At 42.2% G+C, this 15,882-nt stretch overlaps 1 protein-coding gene across 2 annotated transcripts in view; it reads left to right on the forward strand.

Annotated features, from left to right (window-relative positions):
* The first annotated feature begins 764 nt into the window (after positions 1–764).
* Positions 765–15,882, forward strand: part of KIFAP3 (kinesin associated protein 3) — a 71,643-nt gene continuing 56,525 nt past the window's right edge. The window contains exons 1-10 of one of the 2 annotated variants that reach the window (XM_075760322.1): positions 765–932; positions 6,077–6,208; positions 7,734–7,888; positions 8,706–8,761; positions 9,262–9,403; positions 10,822–10,921; positions 11,693–11,817; positions 12,291–12,389; positions 13,105–13,283; positions 15,607–15,769. In XM_075760322.1, coding sequence (XP_075616437.1) covers positions 901–932; positions 6,077–6,208; positions 7,734–7,888; positions 8,706–8,761; positions 9,262–9,403; positions 10,822–10,921; positions 11,693–11,817; positions 12,291–12,389; positions 13,105–13,283; positions 15,607–15,769 — 1,183 coding nt within the window. In that variant the 5' untranslated portion in view covers positions 765–900. The remainder of the gene's footprint in view (positions 933–6,076; positions 6,209–7,733; positions 7,889–8,705; positions 8,762–9,261; positions 9,404–10,821; positions 10,922–11,692; positions 11,818–12,290; positions 12,390–13,104; positions 13,284–15,606; positions 15,770–15,882) is intronic. The other variant, XM_075760323.1, reaches the window with a different exon arrangement.

Raw genomic sequence — 15,882 nt, forward strand, 5'->3', positions numbered from 1 at the left:
AGAGGTGGTGCTGAGGTAAAGTGAGAGCTCAGATGGCCATAAAGGGGCAGGACACCACAATCCTCCCCTACATACTTCAAAGATGACGTTTCTTTATTCTTGCTACTTGCAGCTTCTGGAAGTACCAGGTATGAAACAGGTGGATGTCTCTGTAAGGGCAGGACTGTCTCTTGACTCCCTCAGGGCTCGAAGACCTGTGGCCATGCCCCACCTGGACCTGCACTTTCCTCAGCACCATTAACTTTGCTGGGGGATCAGCCTTGCCCAGCCTGCCCTGTGCAGCCTGCAGGCCGCCATGTCCTGTTCGCCCTCCTGTGAAGGAGTGAGCAAACCCTGAGGCAGCCCTGGTAATGACCCCACCGGGGTGTGAGGCTTGTAGGGCAGCCCTGGCCCTCATGGGGGTCAGCTACACCCCCTGATCTGCGAGGGCTCTAGGCCTGGGAAGCTTACCTAGCACGGCGGGCAGAGGCAGTTACCCGGCCGTTGCACCAAGGGGGGCACTGGGGACTCCGGCACAGCACGGCACAGCCCCTCCAGGGGTGCCCGGCCCCCGAGAAAGGCGAGGACAGGGCGAGAAGGCCGCGCCGGGCGGGGAGGCCGCCTCACGCCTCGGACCGGGGCCAGCGGGACAGCGCCTCCCATGCGCCTGCAGGGGGCGCTGCACTCGCCTCGCCCCGCCCCGCCCCGCCCCGCCCCGCCCCGCCCCGCCGCGCGCGGCCGGCACCAGGCGCAGGCGGGCGGCCGAGCCGCGCAGTGCGCATGCGCGCTCGCCGCCGCGGACTGTGGCGGCGGCGCGTGCGCGCTCAGAGCTCGCGGGGCGGGGCTCGCGCTCACCCTGGTAACAGCACCGCTGCGGGGCCGCGCCCTGCCGAGGCCTGTTCCCCCCCCCCCCCCGCCGCCATGCAGGGCGAGGATGCCCGGTACCTCAAGAGGTAACCGGGGAGGCTGGCCAGGGTGCGGGGAGGAAGCGCGGCAGGCTGTGTTTGGAGGTGGAAGGGAGCCGTGGGGCTGAGGCGGGGCAGGTCGTGGTGAGGGCTGGGCGTGGGACTGAGGCGCGGCAGGTTGTCCTGAGGGGTGGTGTGTCGTCGGGTGGGGCGCTGTGGGGTTTGCAAGGTTGTAGGGTGTGCGGCTGAGGTTGCGGGGTGGTGGATGGGAGGCTATGGGATGGTGGGGTACAAGGGAGCTGAGGCTGTGGGGCTGAGGTGTTTTAGCCTGTGGTGGGGGCTGAGGGGGAAGTCGTGAGGTAGGCGGGCAAGAAGGGGTGGTGGGGAGGTGATGGGGTGTGGGGCTGAGGTGTTGCAGGTTGTAGTGGGGGCTGGCTTGGGGATGGATGGGAGGTTATGGGTGAGGAGGTGAGAATGGAGAGTATTTTGAGAGGGGAGATGGTGAGGTGGGTGGAGGGATTGGGATTGGGGAGTGGCTTGTTTGGAAAATGGCTGGAGGTTGTGGTGCGTGGGGCATGATGGGTCAGAGGCTTGCTTTGGGGTGAGTAGTTTGTGAACGGCAGATAGATTTGTTTGGGGCAGGCTGAGGGTTGGTTGCCCAGTCTGGTGAGCAGGAGACTTGGATGGGGATTGGGAGGCTGGATTAGGGATGAATGAAGTTTATAAAATGAGTTTAGAGTAGGCTGAGAGATGGGATGGGTGGCATGCTGGTGGTAACTGGCAGGGGGAAGGTTGGTAGTTTGGAGGGACACACTGGCTTGGGGATGGCTGTGGTGGCATTTTATGGTGTGCGTTTGGGATGAGGCACTGAAGTAGCAGCAAGCTGAGAGGAAAAGAGATACTATTGGGGATGAGTGGGGAGGATTGTGTGGGTATTAGGGGTTGGGATGGGGCAACTGGTTGCTTTGGGGAACAGGCAGGCTGGGGACTGGGGAGGGAAATGAAAGTAAGTAACATGCAGTAAGGGCATGTTCTGGGTGCAGCTGGGAGAGATGAACTGGTTTGAAGGAGATGTTAGAGCATGGCAGATGGGGGGACAGGTAATGAGGTGGGACAAATGGGATGGTTTGGGAGGTGGGATGATAAACGGAGGGTGAGAGGATGAGTGTTGTGAGAAGTGAGTTGCAGTTATGAGCCCATGTAAAAGACGACTGGGAGGAAGGATGGCATAATATGGTGAAGGATAAAAGTGTGAGATAGGTGATTGCTGGAGGGGGTGTGAGCAAGTTGCATTGAGCAGTGGGAGGGTAGGTTGTGTTTGGATGAGAGGAAGCAGAGTATGATTGGAGGCTTAAAGACGATAAGGTGACATAATGGGTGGGGGGGATTAAAGAATAGCTAGGGATGGGTTGTCGAGGGGGAGCATGGCTAGATGTCGGCAGCATGGGTAAGAAAGGATAGCAGGTGGAGAGGTGATCCTGAGAGGTAACCATGGTGTATGAATGGGGCGATCTGAGTTTGATGTTAAGGATGTGATGAATGATGGTGCCTTTATCTGTCTGTTTGGCAGTGAGACCAGTCAGCCTAAAGAATAGGGTCTGATTAGGCAACTATTGGATCTCCATCAGCTGTTTCAGGGCAAAAGTGCTAGCAACCCCGAGAGATGTCAGGCAATCTAGACCTCTGTTAAGATTTGATGTGTGAACAGTGTCACTTTCTCCTACTATGCAGGTGATTTTATCTATCACATCTTGAATCCTGCAGAGTTCCTGGTCTCTCTTCTCCCCCGCCTCCCCCCCCTTTCCATGTTATTAGCATTTTCAGAACTTGCTGTTTAGGCTGTTTGGGTTTTGCTTTGTTTTTTTCTGCTCGTATGCTGCATATCAAGACCTATAATCGGAAACGGGAAAAAAATCCCTCTTGATAATCATTGAACATTAGTTCTGTCATGTAAATGTGATAACAGGTACAAATCAAATGGCTATCTGTAATTAAATAGATAGATGTAAGTTTAAAGTGGTGCCTATTTTTAGCCTTGCATGTTCTGTTTGTGCCATCTTATGTGATTTTGGAAGAATCTTCTTTATTTTGTAGTCATTACTGCAACAAGCATAGTTTTCTCTCTTTTTAGGGAGCACAAACTGAAAAAACATCTGATGTGCTGTTTAACGTGACTAGGCTTGTGCGGAAGTCCGGTACTCCTCTGATCCCTATTTCCCTTTGTCATCCTCCATGAGCAGTCTCCCTTCCACCAAGTCTGACTTGCTAGGATTTGTTATTGGATTTTCAGTCTTATCCACATGTGTGATTTGTGCCACTTGTAATTAGGATAGTTTGGTTTTGCTTTTTTTCCCTGAAGGAATTAGTTAATAAAGGGTATTCACACACCAGCTTTGGTTATATGAGCTCAGCTGGCACAGCTTTTGTCTGTAGAAAAGGCCCTCCTCTTTTAAACCTTTAACAGAGCAGGATTCTTGTTGACAGAGCAGGCAGTGAAGTGAAAGGATGGACTGATGTGTGTGAGAGCTCCCCAGTGCATTGCCGTTTCCACCAGGTTTAAGAATGTCTGTATTTTTAGATGTTTTAGGAAGTGACTAGATGCTTACAAACTCAGGATGGATAGAAAATCAGTAGATGTTTGTTGATTTGGGGAGGGAGAGAAGATTTTTGTCCCTAAAAGAAATTTGGGACTTTTTTGTGGTGCTAACAATCTGAATGCAGTGGTTTCCAAATGGAAAGTAACTTTAGTGGCTGTGTAGTGCATTTTAGTGTAGATCTTCAAGCAGTTCACAAAGTAAGATTTTTCAGAGAGGGAACTTGAATGTGAATTGATTTGTGACTCCGTTAGCTAGGAAATAGCTCAAGTAGTGAGGATGGTTGTCAGTATAAAAGGGCAGAAAAATCTCTGCAGCTGTAAATTCTTCATCTTGCCCTGTCTCTCTTAAGGGAAAAATTAAATATGGGAAATGCTAAAACTGTTTAAGCAGTCTTAGGCTGATGTTCTGCTGGTCGCTAAGCTCATCAGTGGTTTACTGCTGCCAAAAGGAGGAGGTCATCTCACTCCTTCCTCTTTATCCCTGCTCATAGATAGGAAGTGTCATTTCCTTGCTATGGAGCACTTTAATTCTGTAATACATTGAAAAACTCCCTCTGCCCAGAACATGAAGATTTTTCTGTTGGATTGCTGGAAGTGGCTGTGAAAGGGTTTGATGAGCCCTCACACCGAACCAAGGTGACTGCCAGGAGCAGGGAAAACATGGGAAAATGTAATCCTTTTGGCAATGATGAGTGTTAGTTCAGCTTGGTTCTTGTAAAACTATACCCAACTCCTTCAGGCCACTTGTCCTCCACCCATCCTTTTCTTTATATCTGTAAATATTACCAAGTTGTCTATTAACAGAGGTTTGACTGTCAGGAGGAGCGTTTGTGTTTGGGATCTCCTGGTAGGTCTAAATATGAGGGAAATATATTTGGGGATGGGAAATGAGAGCCAGTTTCTGCTGAAATAGATTTGCTGTAAGCTTTCTGCCCTGCAAGGCTGGACCTTGTGAGAACAGACTGTAATGAAGCATCTGCTTCAAAGTACTATTAAAGGAAAAAAACCCACAAATCTCTTCAAAAAATCTTAAGTGATAGATGGAGTTCTGCTACAATCTCATCAAGTAAGATCTTGCTCTTTAGCAGTGTGCTATATTTGTTTGCCCTGTAGCTTTATGTCTTTGTAAGGCTGGTAGTTGAACTAGAGCCTTCATTTCCCACAGCAGACCTTTCCGAGGTTTGTGGGGTTTTGGGGGGGCAGCTGTATCTCAAGAAAAAGGTATTTTTTACAGTTGTATTCTGCAGAAGGGACAGCAGCCACCATAGTAGCTGGGTAGATGGAGGCAGACATTTCAAACATTTTCTGAAGAGAGTGGTTACACGAAAGGCTGCATCTGGATTTGCTAACATTTCCAGTTCTGTGAGATTGAAGCAGTTTTCCCTGGTCTAATTGACCCAATGACATAGCTAGCTGTTATCTCATTTATGCTGATACAACTGCTGGTGAAGCCACCTGTAAATCTGTTTATTCACATGATCTGTCTAAAAAAACCCAACACCCAAACAAAACCCCAAAACAAACAAACAAAAACCCCAGCCACCCACCAAAAACCAAACCCACGTTAGGGAGTTGGTTTTTATCTGCAGTGTTTTTGCAGCCTGGTTTATGGCATGGCTGTACACATTCTACTGGAAGTACCAGTGGGAAAAGGGGCAAGTGTGAGCTTTACCACCAAAGACAGAAATGTGTAACTGTATTCTCTGGATGTGGTTCTGCCATCACTTGAAAACAGAAATGAGGTGTGCCTTCTTGGCCTTTTGTCCTGTCCTCATGGCCCTCGTATCTCTGCATAGACATGGAGCTGCTGGCGCAAAGAAGGAGAGAACAGCACTGGCTCTTTTGGCAGTGACATACCCGAGGTGCTTTCCTGGAGAATGCTTTTCCAAAATATCTGTAGCTGTAGCAAAGCAGATAGACATGCTTGGTTAATACCTGTTGATGGCAGCTGTTGATCTGGCTTGACCCAAGCCTGGCAACAAACACAATGAAATGAAGAACAGGAGTGAAGAGGTTTGTGCTTCAGGAGAGAATAGTGAATTTGAAATTAAATTTTTTTTTTAATTCATTCTCGATGGATTTTTAACTGTTAAGCTTTAGCTAAGCCTGCCGAGAGAGTCTTTGAAGAAAAATTTCCTTTTGTCAATGACTATACTTGTACCATTAGATTGATGCCACTAGTGGAAGATTTTGCAAGGTTGATAATGTAACAGGGAATCAGCTGGGAAATTCACCTTCTCTATGAAATGCATCTTTCCTGATTGTAGTTCCTTAAGAGAGCTGGGAGACTTAGAAATCAAAAATTTATCCTGTTTCTTCCTTACTTGATTTCTGTGACTAAGACTTGACCAATGGCTTGGGTGAGTCTGTACATACTAGAGACAATACTCAAGAATATGCCACTAGCACTAAGCACTGGTACAGCTGTGTAAAATGAAATATGGTGTGGAAGGAGGGCAGTGCTTGGGTTTAGGGTCTGGATGAAACTGGCGACAGGTTATTGCTACTGATCTATGTACTGGTATGTTTTTCTGAGCTTTTCATTTAATTGCTAATGCTTTTTTTTTTGCCTTTTTTTTTTTTTTCTTCATGGCAGGAAGGTAAAAGGAGGCAACATAGATGTGCATCCATCTGAGAAAGCCCTCATCGTCCACTATGAAGTGGAAGCAACGATTCTGGGAGAGATGGGAGACCCCATGCTGGGGGAGCGCAAGGAATGTCAGAAAATGTAAGGTCATAGCAAGTTCTGATAGCTTTTTCTGTTTTTCACAGTAATAAATTCAATAACTCAAAGCATCAACAGCCTGTAAGAAACTATGCTTTCTAATCTTTGTAAAACTTAGTATTGGATTAGCAGAGGGTTAAGAAGCCAGGAAGTAACATGTGCCTAGGAAAGTTAACATCTAAAACACATGTTGTAAATTGCTTTTCATCCATGTATGTTAAGGAGTTTTGTAAAGAAAAGTGATTATTCCCATTTTTCATGGTGGGAACTTGAGGTAGAGAAAAGTGAAGTGATTGATTCCTGCTCAAATGATGGTTAATGTTGGAGTAAGTAATGCTTTTGAACCTTCTGACAGCCTTATGCTCTAGCTGTTGGCTCTCTTGTTGTTTTGATCTGTCACCCCTGCTAGTGATTTCACTAAGTATCTGCATTTTAGTTTTGCCTAGTATTTTTCTTTTAAGAACATTAAAAGGTTCCCCATTGATAGTTCTCTGGACTTTTCCATAACTTCAGTTTCCAAGCTGCAAGTCTGGACCTTTCCTAGGTTTGTTTTATGTCTATACTGAATTCTTTTTGAAAATTTGAGCTGAAATGTCTGTGTGTGAATGCATGTAAGAATAATAATTGAGGAAGATAAAGAGAATCCTTGAAATCATCTTAAATTTTTGAAGATATCAGAAATGGTCATCTATTTTCAGATGAATTGGCATAACTTGCATCTGCCATGTGGTGGAATTGCTTTTTGATCCATCATATTGTTAATGCCCACAGATTTCTTACTGCTTGTTGCTTGTGGACCTGGCTGCAGGTCTGCCAGAGCTATGGGAGACTCCCCACACTGCATCTGCAGACACTGCAAAAGAATCTTACTGTGTAGTCAACACCCATAGCTGTTTCTCATTTTGGATTTTGTGTATGCTGTACTCCTTTGCAGTCCTGTGTACTTTTTTGGGGATATGTTGCAAAAAAATTACTGACTGCTGTGTCTAAGACAGTTATAAGGGATTAGTGTTGCAGCTTGTCAGCTGATGGACAGTTACACTCTGTCTAATCTAACAGTTACTTGCCATTTGGAGTTGTAGAGAGCCACTGCTTTGACATTGCTTTTGTAAGCCATGGCACAGGCATTGGGGGTATCGGGATTTTCTGCTTCAAGAATTCGTAACTGTGTAAACATAAGGGAGTGTAGTGACAGGACAAGGGGTAATGGGTTCAAGCTGAAGGAGGGTCGATTGAGATTAGATATTAGAAAGAAATTCTTTACTGTTAGAGTGGTGAGGCACTGGAACAGGTTGCCCAGAGAGGCTGTGGATGCCCCATCCCTGGAAGTGTTTAAGACCAGGTTGGATGAGGCTTTGGGCAACATGGTCTAGTGGAGGGTGTCCCTGCCTGCAGCAGGGGGGTTGGAACTAGATGATCTTTGAGGTCTCTTCCAACCCTAACCATTCTATGATTCTGTGATTCTATAAATCAAAGGATTTAAGATACAAAAAATTGAAAACTGAAAAGAGACCTATCTGTGTTGCAGCATTCGGCTAAAGAGTCTTAATGCAAATACAGACATTGCTTCCCTGGCTCGAAAGGTGGTTGAAGAATGCAAACTCATTCACCCCTCCAAACTCGCAGAAGTAGAACAGCTGTTATACTATCTACAGAATCGCAGAGATGCCTCAGCGGGAAAAGGTAAATATTACAGGGTCAGAGTAGCTTGGGACTGAGGTGTTTCAGTGTTGAAGAACTGTTGTGTAAGGTTTTTCTAGCTGAGGTCCTAACTTGCTTGATGTACGAGTTCTTCGGAGTGGGGAGGATGTATACTTAAATCACACTTGGAAAAAATTGCAATCTTGGACCAAGATGCGAGGCAATTACCATTCTAACAGCCAAAGTGGGGTTTTCTTGTTAGTTAAACTTAATATTGATGCTTCTTATTGGCTGCCTTGTGCTTTAGCAGGACTTTAGAGGTGTGGATTCCACTGTTTGGTGCAGCCTCTTCATATTGCATCTATACTTGCAGTAACATCAAAAGACTGTATGAGGATCTTCCTAGGAAGAATCACCTGTTGCAAGGGTAGTGTTCCTAGGCTGAATTTGTGCTGTCTGTAAAGCTGAGTGAGGAGTTAGAGCCTAACAAGCTTTGGTACAGTGTAGCAGACAGCTTGGGGTAATTCTCTTAAGTTCCTGGTGAACAAGTTACTGAGAACAGTAATTCTTTGCTCTGATGCTAAGGCATTTTGGTGGTCCTATTTATGTCTTAAGTTCATCTTAAACTTTCTGCTCAGGGGACAATTTCATATTTAATATCTGATCCTGCATTAACTTGTGGCTAGCAAGGTTTCCTGCAATCATGAAATGGTAAGCTTTGTTCTCAAGTTGGATTCTTAATGGGATGTGTTTAAAACAAAGATTAATGTTATTTATATGCTTTGATATGTTTTTTGGATACGTGTTTTGTCTGTGAATATGCATAACTTAACTGCAACCAAGTCTTTTTTCCTTATAGAAAAGAAAGAGAAATCCAGTAAGCCAAAAGATCCACCCCCATTCGAAGGAATGGAGGTAAGTATTGGTGTTAGAAGAGAAATGCAAAACTCGTTTACTTCTCAAGTAAGCAGTTATATAAGGGAGGGAGGGAGAGGAAATGCTGAATTCTGGGGGTTTTTTGCTTCTTGTTTTTTAAACAAAGAACTTGGTTTGGAAATATTGCACAATGGAATAAAAATCATCTCCATAAAGGGTAAAATATTTGACTTGCATACTTCCCCCTCCGACTATAGCACGCAGCAGGACAGCAAGTGAGGTCTGGAACATCGGACAGGACACAGGGAGTCATGTCTGAGCATCCTTTGTTTTTTGTAATTAAATCTTCTCAGATTTCCTGGTGTTCATTGGCAGTGATTCTGGTTGTGTTGATTTTTTTTTTTCCTTCTATTTTATTTTTTCCTAAGATCTTAACTCAAAGCTGTGCACTCTTTTGTCTTGTGATTAAGTAACATTGTGATTGATTGTCTTAAATTGACATCTCTCTGTGTGAAACCCCTGCTTATGACTGCTTTCAGATTGATGAAGTTGCTAATATCAATGACATGGATGAGTACATCGAGTTACTGTATGAAGACATTCCTGACAAGGTGCGCGGCTCTGCCCTCATCCTGCAGCTGGCTAGGAATCCTGATAATTTGGAAGAATTGCTTATCAATGGTAACTTTAAAACCCAATAGTTACTCCTCTTAATGTTGTGCTGTTTATTTGTGGTGCTTTCTTCTCAAGGGAAAAGAAGTTCACCTTTAATTTAGGATTTTTTGTTAGTTTGCGAGGCTTTGCTTCTTGGTACATAATAAGCTGGATGTCAAAGGCCAGTTGGATCTCTCTGCAAATGGATGCTTCTTAGACTGTTCTTAGGCGAGGGTAACACAGAAATCCTCCTGGCCTCAATAGGCTTTAGCTGTTTTTTCTCATCCTTGTTATTTGATGCTAAATTAACTTCAGTTGGCATTGCTGCTGGAGACAAGAGAATGTAGAGCTGTATCCTGAAGATCAGGAAACTTGCTTTGAAAATGGGATTTGCAAGCTGACATTAAGTATTGATGTTCGGTTTCCAAGAGAATAAATAAATTGAATGTGGATGCATGACCAAAGTATTTTGTGTATGCATACATACGTGCTGTGCCATGTGTGTTTTGAGAGCTACATCAGTGTGGAATAGTATGTGTTTGTAAATACATAAGTGTAAATACGTTTGTGTACATGTATATCCATTCTCATTTCCCATTGCCTCCTCTCTTCTGGGGGGGGAAAAAAGGACCTGTAAAGGTCTGTAAAAGTGTCAGAGAAACAAAAGATAGGGGCAGTCCAAACTAGACCTCCAAAGTGATGGTAAGTTCATGTCTTGTTAATTTAGTCTTTTTTTTTTTCCTTGCCCTCTTTCTCTTGCACTGAGCCCTTATACCCCCACATTTGTTGAGTAAATGATGACTTCAATATATACGCTACTCATCCTACAATGTCAGCAAGCAAGATTATTCTAAGAATTGGAATGGGAGGGGAATGGTAAGCCATCACATAATGGCTTGTCCCCATGAGTTGTTGCAAATATTCTAGTGCTTGAAATTGCCAGTTGCTGCTTTTCTCATTCTGAACATGTAACATGGTGCATATGAAGAGGGACTAGATAGGGGAAAGTGATTGGAAAAGATAAGTGGAGAGGAAAAGTAAGCTGAAATACGACAAGAATAAATATAAACCAAATTATGAAATAATACAAGTTGCTACAGGGGGAAAATAAATAGAAAGAAGTGGATTAAAAATGATAGTTGACAAAGTATAATTTAAAGGGGATTTGGAAGTGAACATGGTGATGTTTTAGGTAGAGGCCACAGTGTAGTAAGGTACACAGATGGCAGAGGCCACAAGGTCTTAAAATTAGTGATAGTTTTAAGATAACCTTAGTGTTTGGTTGCAGTTTCCTTGCATGTTGCCTGTTAGGGTGAGATAGCTCTGAAAATCTTCCATTAGAAAACTGATAGATGTAGGATAAGGTGTATTCAAATTCTGAGTCTCACGAGACAGAAGGAGGGAGGTGAAATGCCGATGCTCATCTGAATCTTGTTTCACTTCAGAAACTGCCCTGGGTGCATTGGCTAGAGTGCTGAGAGAAGACTGGAAACAAAGTGTAGAACTTGCTACCAATATAATTTATATTTTCTTCTGCTTTTCAAGGTGAGTGCAGAATCCCTGTATATAGGGACATAAGGAACTTCTCTCTGCTTAGTGGCTTTTCATTTGTTTTCTGCACTGCACTACAAAACCTCACTGAAACAGGAAAAAGAAATTGCTGGATGATTTGCTAAAAAAATAGCCATTTTCTTTAAATGACAAAATTGAGGCACAAAAAAAAAAACCCCATGGTGAGGCAGTGTGTAGTAGAGCTGGGAAGAAACTAGTAAGGATTCTGACACATAGGCTCAGCTTATAGGCTGAGCTGCCACTTTTTATTTCCCTTAGCATTCCTACTGAGGAGAAACCATATTCAAAACTGAAGTGAGAGCTTGCTTTTATTTAGATATGCCAGTGTTTCAGCATACCATGCCTAGAAATAATTCAAATGGAATTTGCATTGCAACTTGATTTTAGACCTCTACTATATTTCTGGTGAGTAGAGGGTCCTCTGAAGTACTTATAATATGAAAAGTGGGGCTGATTGGAAAACATTTTCCTTTACGCATGAAAATTGGAATGTGTTTGACTTGGAACAGCACACTGTTGCTTGTCCTTCTACAAGTTTGGAAAAAATATTCATGTTTTCAGGAATTGTTTTTGCTTTGAAATAGTTTTCCAATAAAGAAGTGTTATAATGTGGCACAGAGTAAATACCTTTTTTAATACTTCACGTGGTGCAGTGTTCAGGCATTGCTACCATAGATGTCAAAACAGATTTGGGGTTGTTTGCATTTATTTTTTTCCCTCACAGGTGTTTTTTCTTCTATGTAGTTTTTCTCAATTTCATGGAATAATCACACACTACAAAATTGGAGCTCTGTGTATGAATATCATAGACCATGAACTGAAGAGACATGAGCTTTGGCAGGAAGAACTTGCTAAAAAGAAGAAAGCTGATATCCTTTTGATAGGCTGGGGCAGCTTGATGGATTCTGACTCAACTTGATAGCCATTGTTGAGTAGTACAAGATGAGCATACAGCAACTTCTGTGAAAGCAGTAGAGTTTACTAGAAAGTGCAAAATATAATTACAGATATGAAGAAGACCAAGAGTGAGAAGTTTGGGCTGCTGAAGAGATTAAGCTGAAGTTACTAAAACAACACAAGAAAAACAATTTTTTATATTATCAGCAGTATGTCTTAGGAACATTTTTGCTGACTATTAGGATGTAATATATCCAGGACTAAGAGGAGAAAAAAAATCATGCTGTAGATTACAGGTGTAGCAAAGTGTTGCTGAGGTAGCGTCTTTACACTGGCTGTTCTATAGATCTCTTGCTGTTTACTAGTGCTTGAATAACACCTTTGAGGACAATAGTTATCTAGACTGTATAACTTTTATCTGAACTCCTTAACTTCTGCAATTTACTTGATGAAGATCCTGAAAATCAAACCCTGAAAAAGGACTATGAGAAAACTTACAAGAAATATCAAGGGCTGGTTGTCAAGCAGGAACAGCTACTCAGAGGTACCAAATCCAAGCAGCAAATTATTTCCTTGTTGGTGAATGTGGGCAGAGTGTTCTACTGGATGCCTGTTATAACCGGGATGTCTTAAACATACTTAAAGTGTGGATGAATATGGAAGAGCATTGCCGAAGAACAGGGAGAAGATGAGTACTTAATCAGATTGTTTGACAGTATGCTAACAATTTTTAAAGTGATCTGTCAGTCTTAGAGGAAAAATAGCAAAAGTGATCCACGTAAGTTTTCTTTGCTCATGATGTTGACTTGGGAGGAGTTGGGTATTTTGGTTTTGTATGTTTGTGTTTTAACTTAGGCTAACTTAGCCTGTATCTAAGTTGAATAGCTTTTACTCTATCTCAGTTTTTGTACTAAAATACACTTAATGTTAGATTGAAATGATCTGAGTGGCAAAGTTTTCCTGGGAAGGGCTTTTTAATGGTTCCCATTAGAATTGAAAGAAAAATATAAAAAGCTTCTAGTGATCATAATTTTTTTTTTTCAAATCCACTATTAGAATTAATCTTCTTCATGCTTTCTAAACAGGAATAAAAAGTATTCATGGTCAGTTTCCTTCAAAATGCATTGGGAGGGGAGGGGAACGCTTCTGAAAGTCTTGTCCTAAGCATTTAACGTGTATATAGAGACTTGTTTTTAGCTCTATTGTCTTTCATCTGTTGGTATGACTTATGTTTGTTATGTTATGGTTGACTTTGTTAGTTGCACTTTATCTACTCTTAAATCTTGCTGAGGATACTCGCACTGAGCTGAAGATGAGAAACAAGAACATTGTTCATATGTTAGTGAAAGCACTGGACCGTGATAATTTTGAGCTGCTTATCCTGGTTGTATCTTTCTTGAAGAAACTCAGCATTTTTATGGAGAACAAAAATGATATGGTAAGGCTCGTAGCACACTACTGCAATATTGGAAACGTATCGACTCTGAAAACTTGGTGTGGTTGGAGGGAAGAGGGAGACATCTCTGTCTCCACCATAAATAGCCGTAGTACTGGTTATCTTCCTCTCTTACTAGCAAAATCCAACATCTAGTCATAACATAGTGCAAAAATTTTTGAAGAACTGTCATCCCAAACAGTGAAGTTACCTCAGTGTGATATGTGAAATTCCGAATTTTGAAGTCAGCACCCCAAAGTCTTGTCATACCCCCACTTCTGGAGATGCCCATGACCCTTCCCCCAAACTAGACTCTTTTTGACAACATATTACTGTCTCTGCCATGTATTGTGCTGGAAGGGAGAGGTAGTTATCCTTTTAAAGTTTGCTGGACTAGTTTACTTATTTCCTAGATCAGCTTGGTCTTCAAATGCACCTCACAACTGTTCCTTCATGCTGCCAGTAGCTCCTAAGAACTAGAGGCAGTGTTACTCTTCATAACATTTTTTTAGGTGAAGTCTCAAACTTCTGAAATTGTAGCTTTTTTTTTTGTGACTTTACGCTTTAGCCAAGTATCTCCTTTACTGATATCCCCATGGCTTTCAGTAGATACATGCTTTCACTTCTGTGCCTTTATGCCACTTTGTTAAAGGAAAATGATAAATTTTCCTTATCCAAGAGGTAATCTGAGATTGATGTTACGCTTAGATTGTGAGATTAAAAGATCTGTGTAAATGCAATAGAAAATTAATTGCATCTTTGTTACTAGAACTGTCATTTGCATGCATATGCACTGAACTCTGCAGACAAGAGGTATCTTCCTTATTTATATATGGGTATCCTATTTCTTAACAAGTCAGGCACCAAGCATGCATGTTTTGGGGAATGTAGGCCGTTTATCAGGTGATTGGTCTTTGATTTAGTTTAAACTTGTGTAGTGCCCTGAAGGACTTTATTAGGAAAATAAGGATTAGCTCTCCAGACCACTGATCTGCTGGCACACTTTCTGCATTCCATTTGATTTAGTGGAAAGACAAATGAAACAAAATTATTGAATTTATTTTATTGCAAAGTGTTTTAACAGTTTTGAAAAGACTTTTGAAAAGCTTTGTATGCTTCAAGTCAACTGTTGGAGCATTTCTTACTGATAATAAAGATGATACTTTCTTCTCAACAGTATTATTAAGGAAAGGTACCAATGAAGGAGAAAGTGTTCTAATAGTTATGTCAGGCAATAGCTCAAAAGTGTCAAAGACAAAATGAACCAAGATTAGTTATACGATGCCTGATTCTAAGGAAAATGGAATAATCCATGTATATTTATAGCACATTCTTTCCTTTGGTATTCAAGTGCCATATTAAATTCAAAGCAGTGAAGTAGGAGTTCTTGCTATCTGATCGTTTTTGATCAGAGATATCCAGTCAGTTGTTTGATTATTGCATTATGCTGTGTGGGGAGAGCTGTAGTTTCTTTTCTTAGTGTTCATTCTGTGTGTATTTATAACTGGAAAGCTAGTTACCTCCATGAAAAAGTTTGAAGAATGCAAAATAATTTTATGTGCTGCCTTCTGGCCAAAGAAGGTTCTTGGGGGGGGGGGGGGAGGGGGGAAATGCATTTAAAAGATTATGTCAAATAAAAGCAGAGAAATGTTGCTTAAAAGATGATAAAAACTTTCTGAAGTCTTGCCAGTCAATGCTCAGATGTCTTTTCTGGCTGGTAGAGTGAACATGATCTCAGGAACTGATATCACATCTCAGTTCCTGGATTCCACTTTTTAATTTGAAAGTGATACATGCTTCAAGATGACTTTCATGCTTTTATTAAATTAATGTACAGGACGGCATGCCTCTTTTGAGAGTGCATGCAAAGTTCTGTATAGGGGTTCATTTGAAATTGATAATGAAAGGTCTCAAATTCTTTTTTGGATGTCAATTTTCTGTCTGACTTGGTTGGGTATCTCTTTGACTCTAATGTCAGTTGCTCCAGGGTTGCTTGCATTTAAGTTTAAATGAGTTCCCCCTCCCTCCTCAATCTAGTCTTGCAAGTGATGTCTCGACCACATTCTTGCAGTATTCCAACTGTGAGGAGTATTTCCAAGACATCTGAACTGTTCAGTTCAAAAATTTTTTTTAATCAACATTACCAGTAACCCAATCTAGAAGACTTCAACCACAAAGACATAAGCAAAGCTGCTTCAGATTCAAATGCATTGGCAGTCACTATTGTGGGTACAAATTGGGTATGTATTTGCATATGTGTGCGTGTGAACATGTAATGCACTGAGAGGGCTTTTACGCTGACTGATTTTTCTTCTTTGATATACAGGTTGAAATGGATATTGTTGAAAAACTTGTGAAAATGGTACCCTGTGAACATGAAGACCTGCTGAACATCACTCTTCGACTCTTACTAAATCTCTCCTTTGACACAGGCCTGAGAAATAAAATGGTACAAGTTGGTCTGCTTCCCAAACTCACTGCACTTCTAGGTATGTTTTTTCTTTTGTTCTAACATAAACATTTCAGCAGGGACAGTGAAGCTGTTTGCATCATGATGTAGTGTGCCTTAAAGTTGCTACATCACCTTTCTCTTTGCCAAACT

The sequence above is a fragment of the Balearica regulorum genome, chromosome 8 (genome assembly GCF_011004875.1).
Source record: "Balearica regulorum gibbericeps isolate bBalReg1 chromosome 8, bBalReg1.pri, whole genome shotgun sequence".
In the NCBI taxonomy this organism is placed as follows: Eukaryota; Metazoa; Chordata; class Aves; order Gruiformes; family Gruidae; genus Balearica; species Balearica regulorum.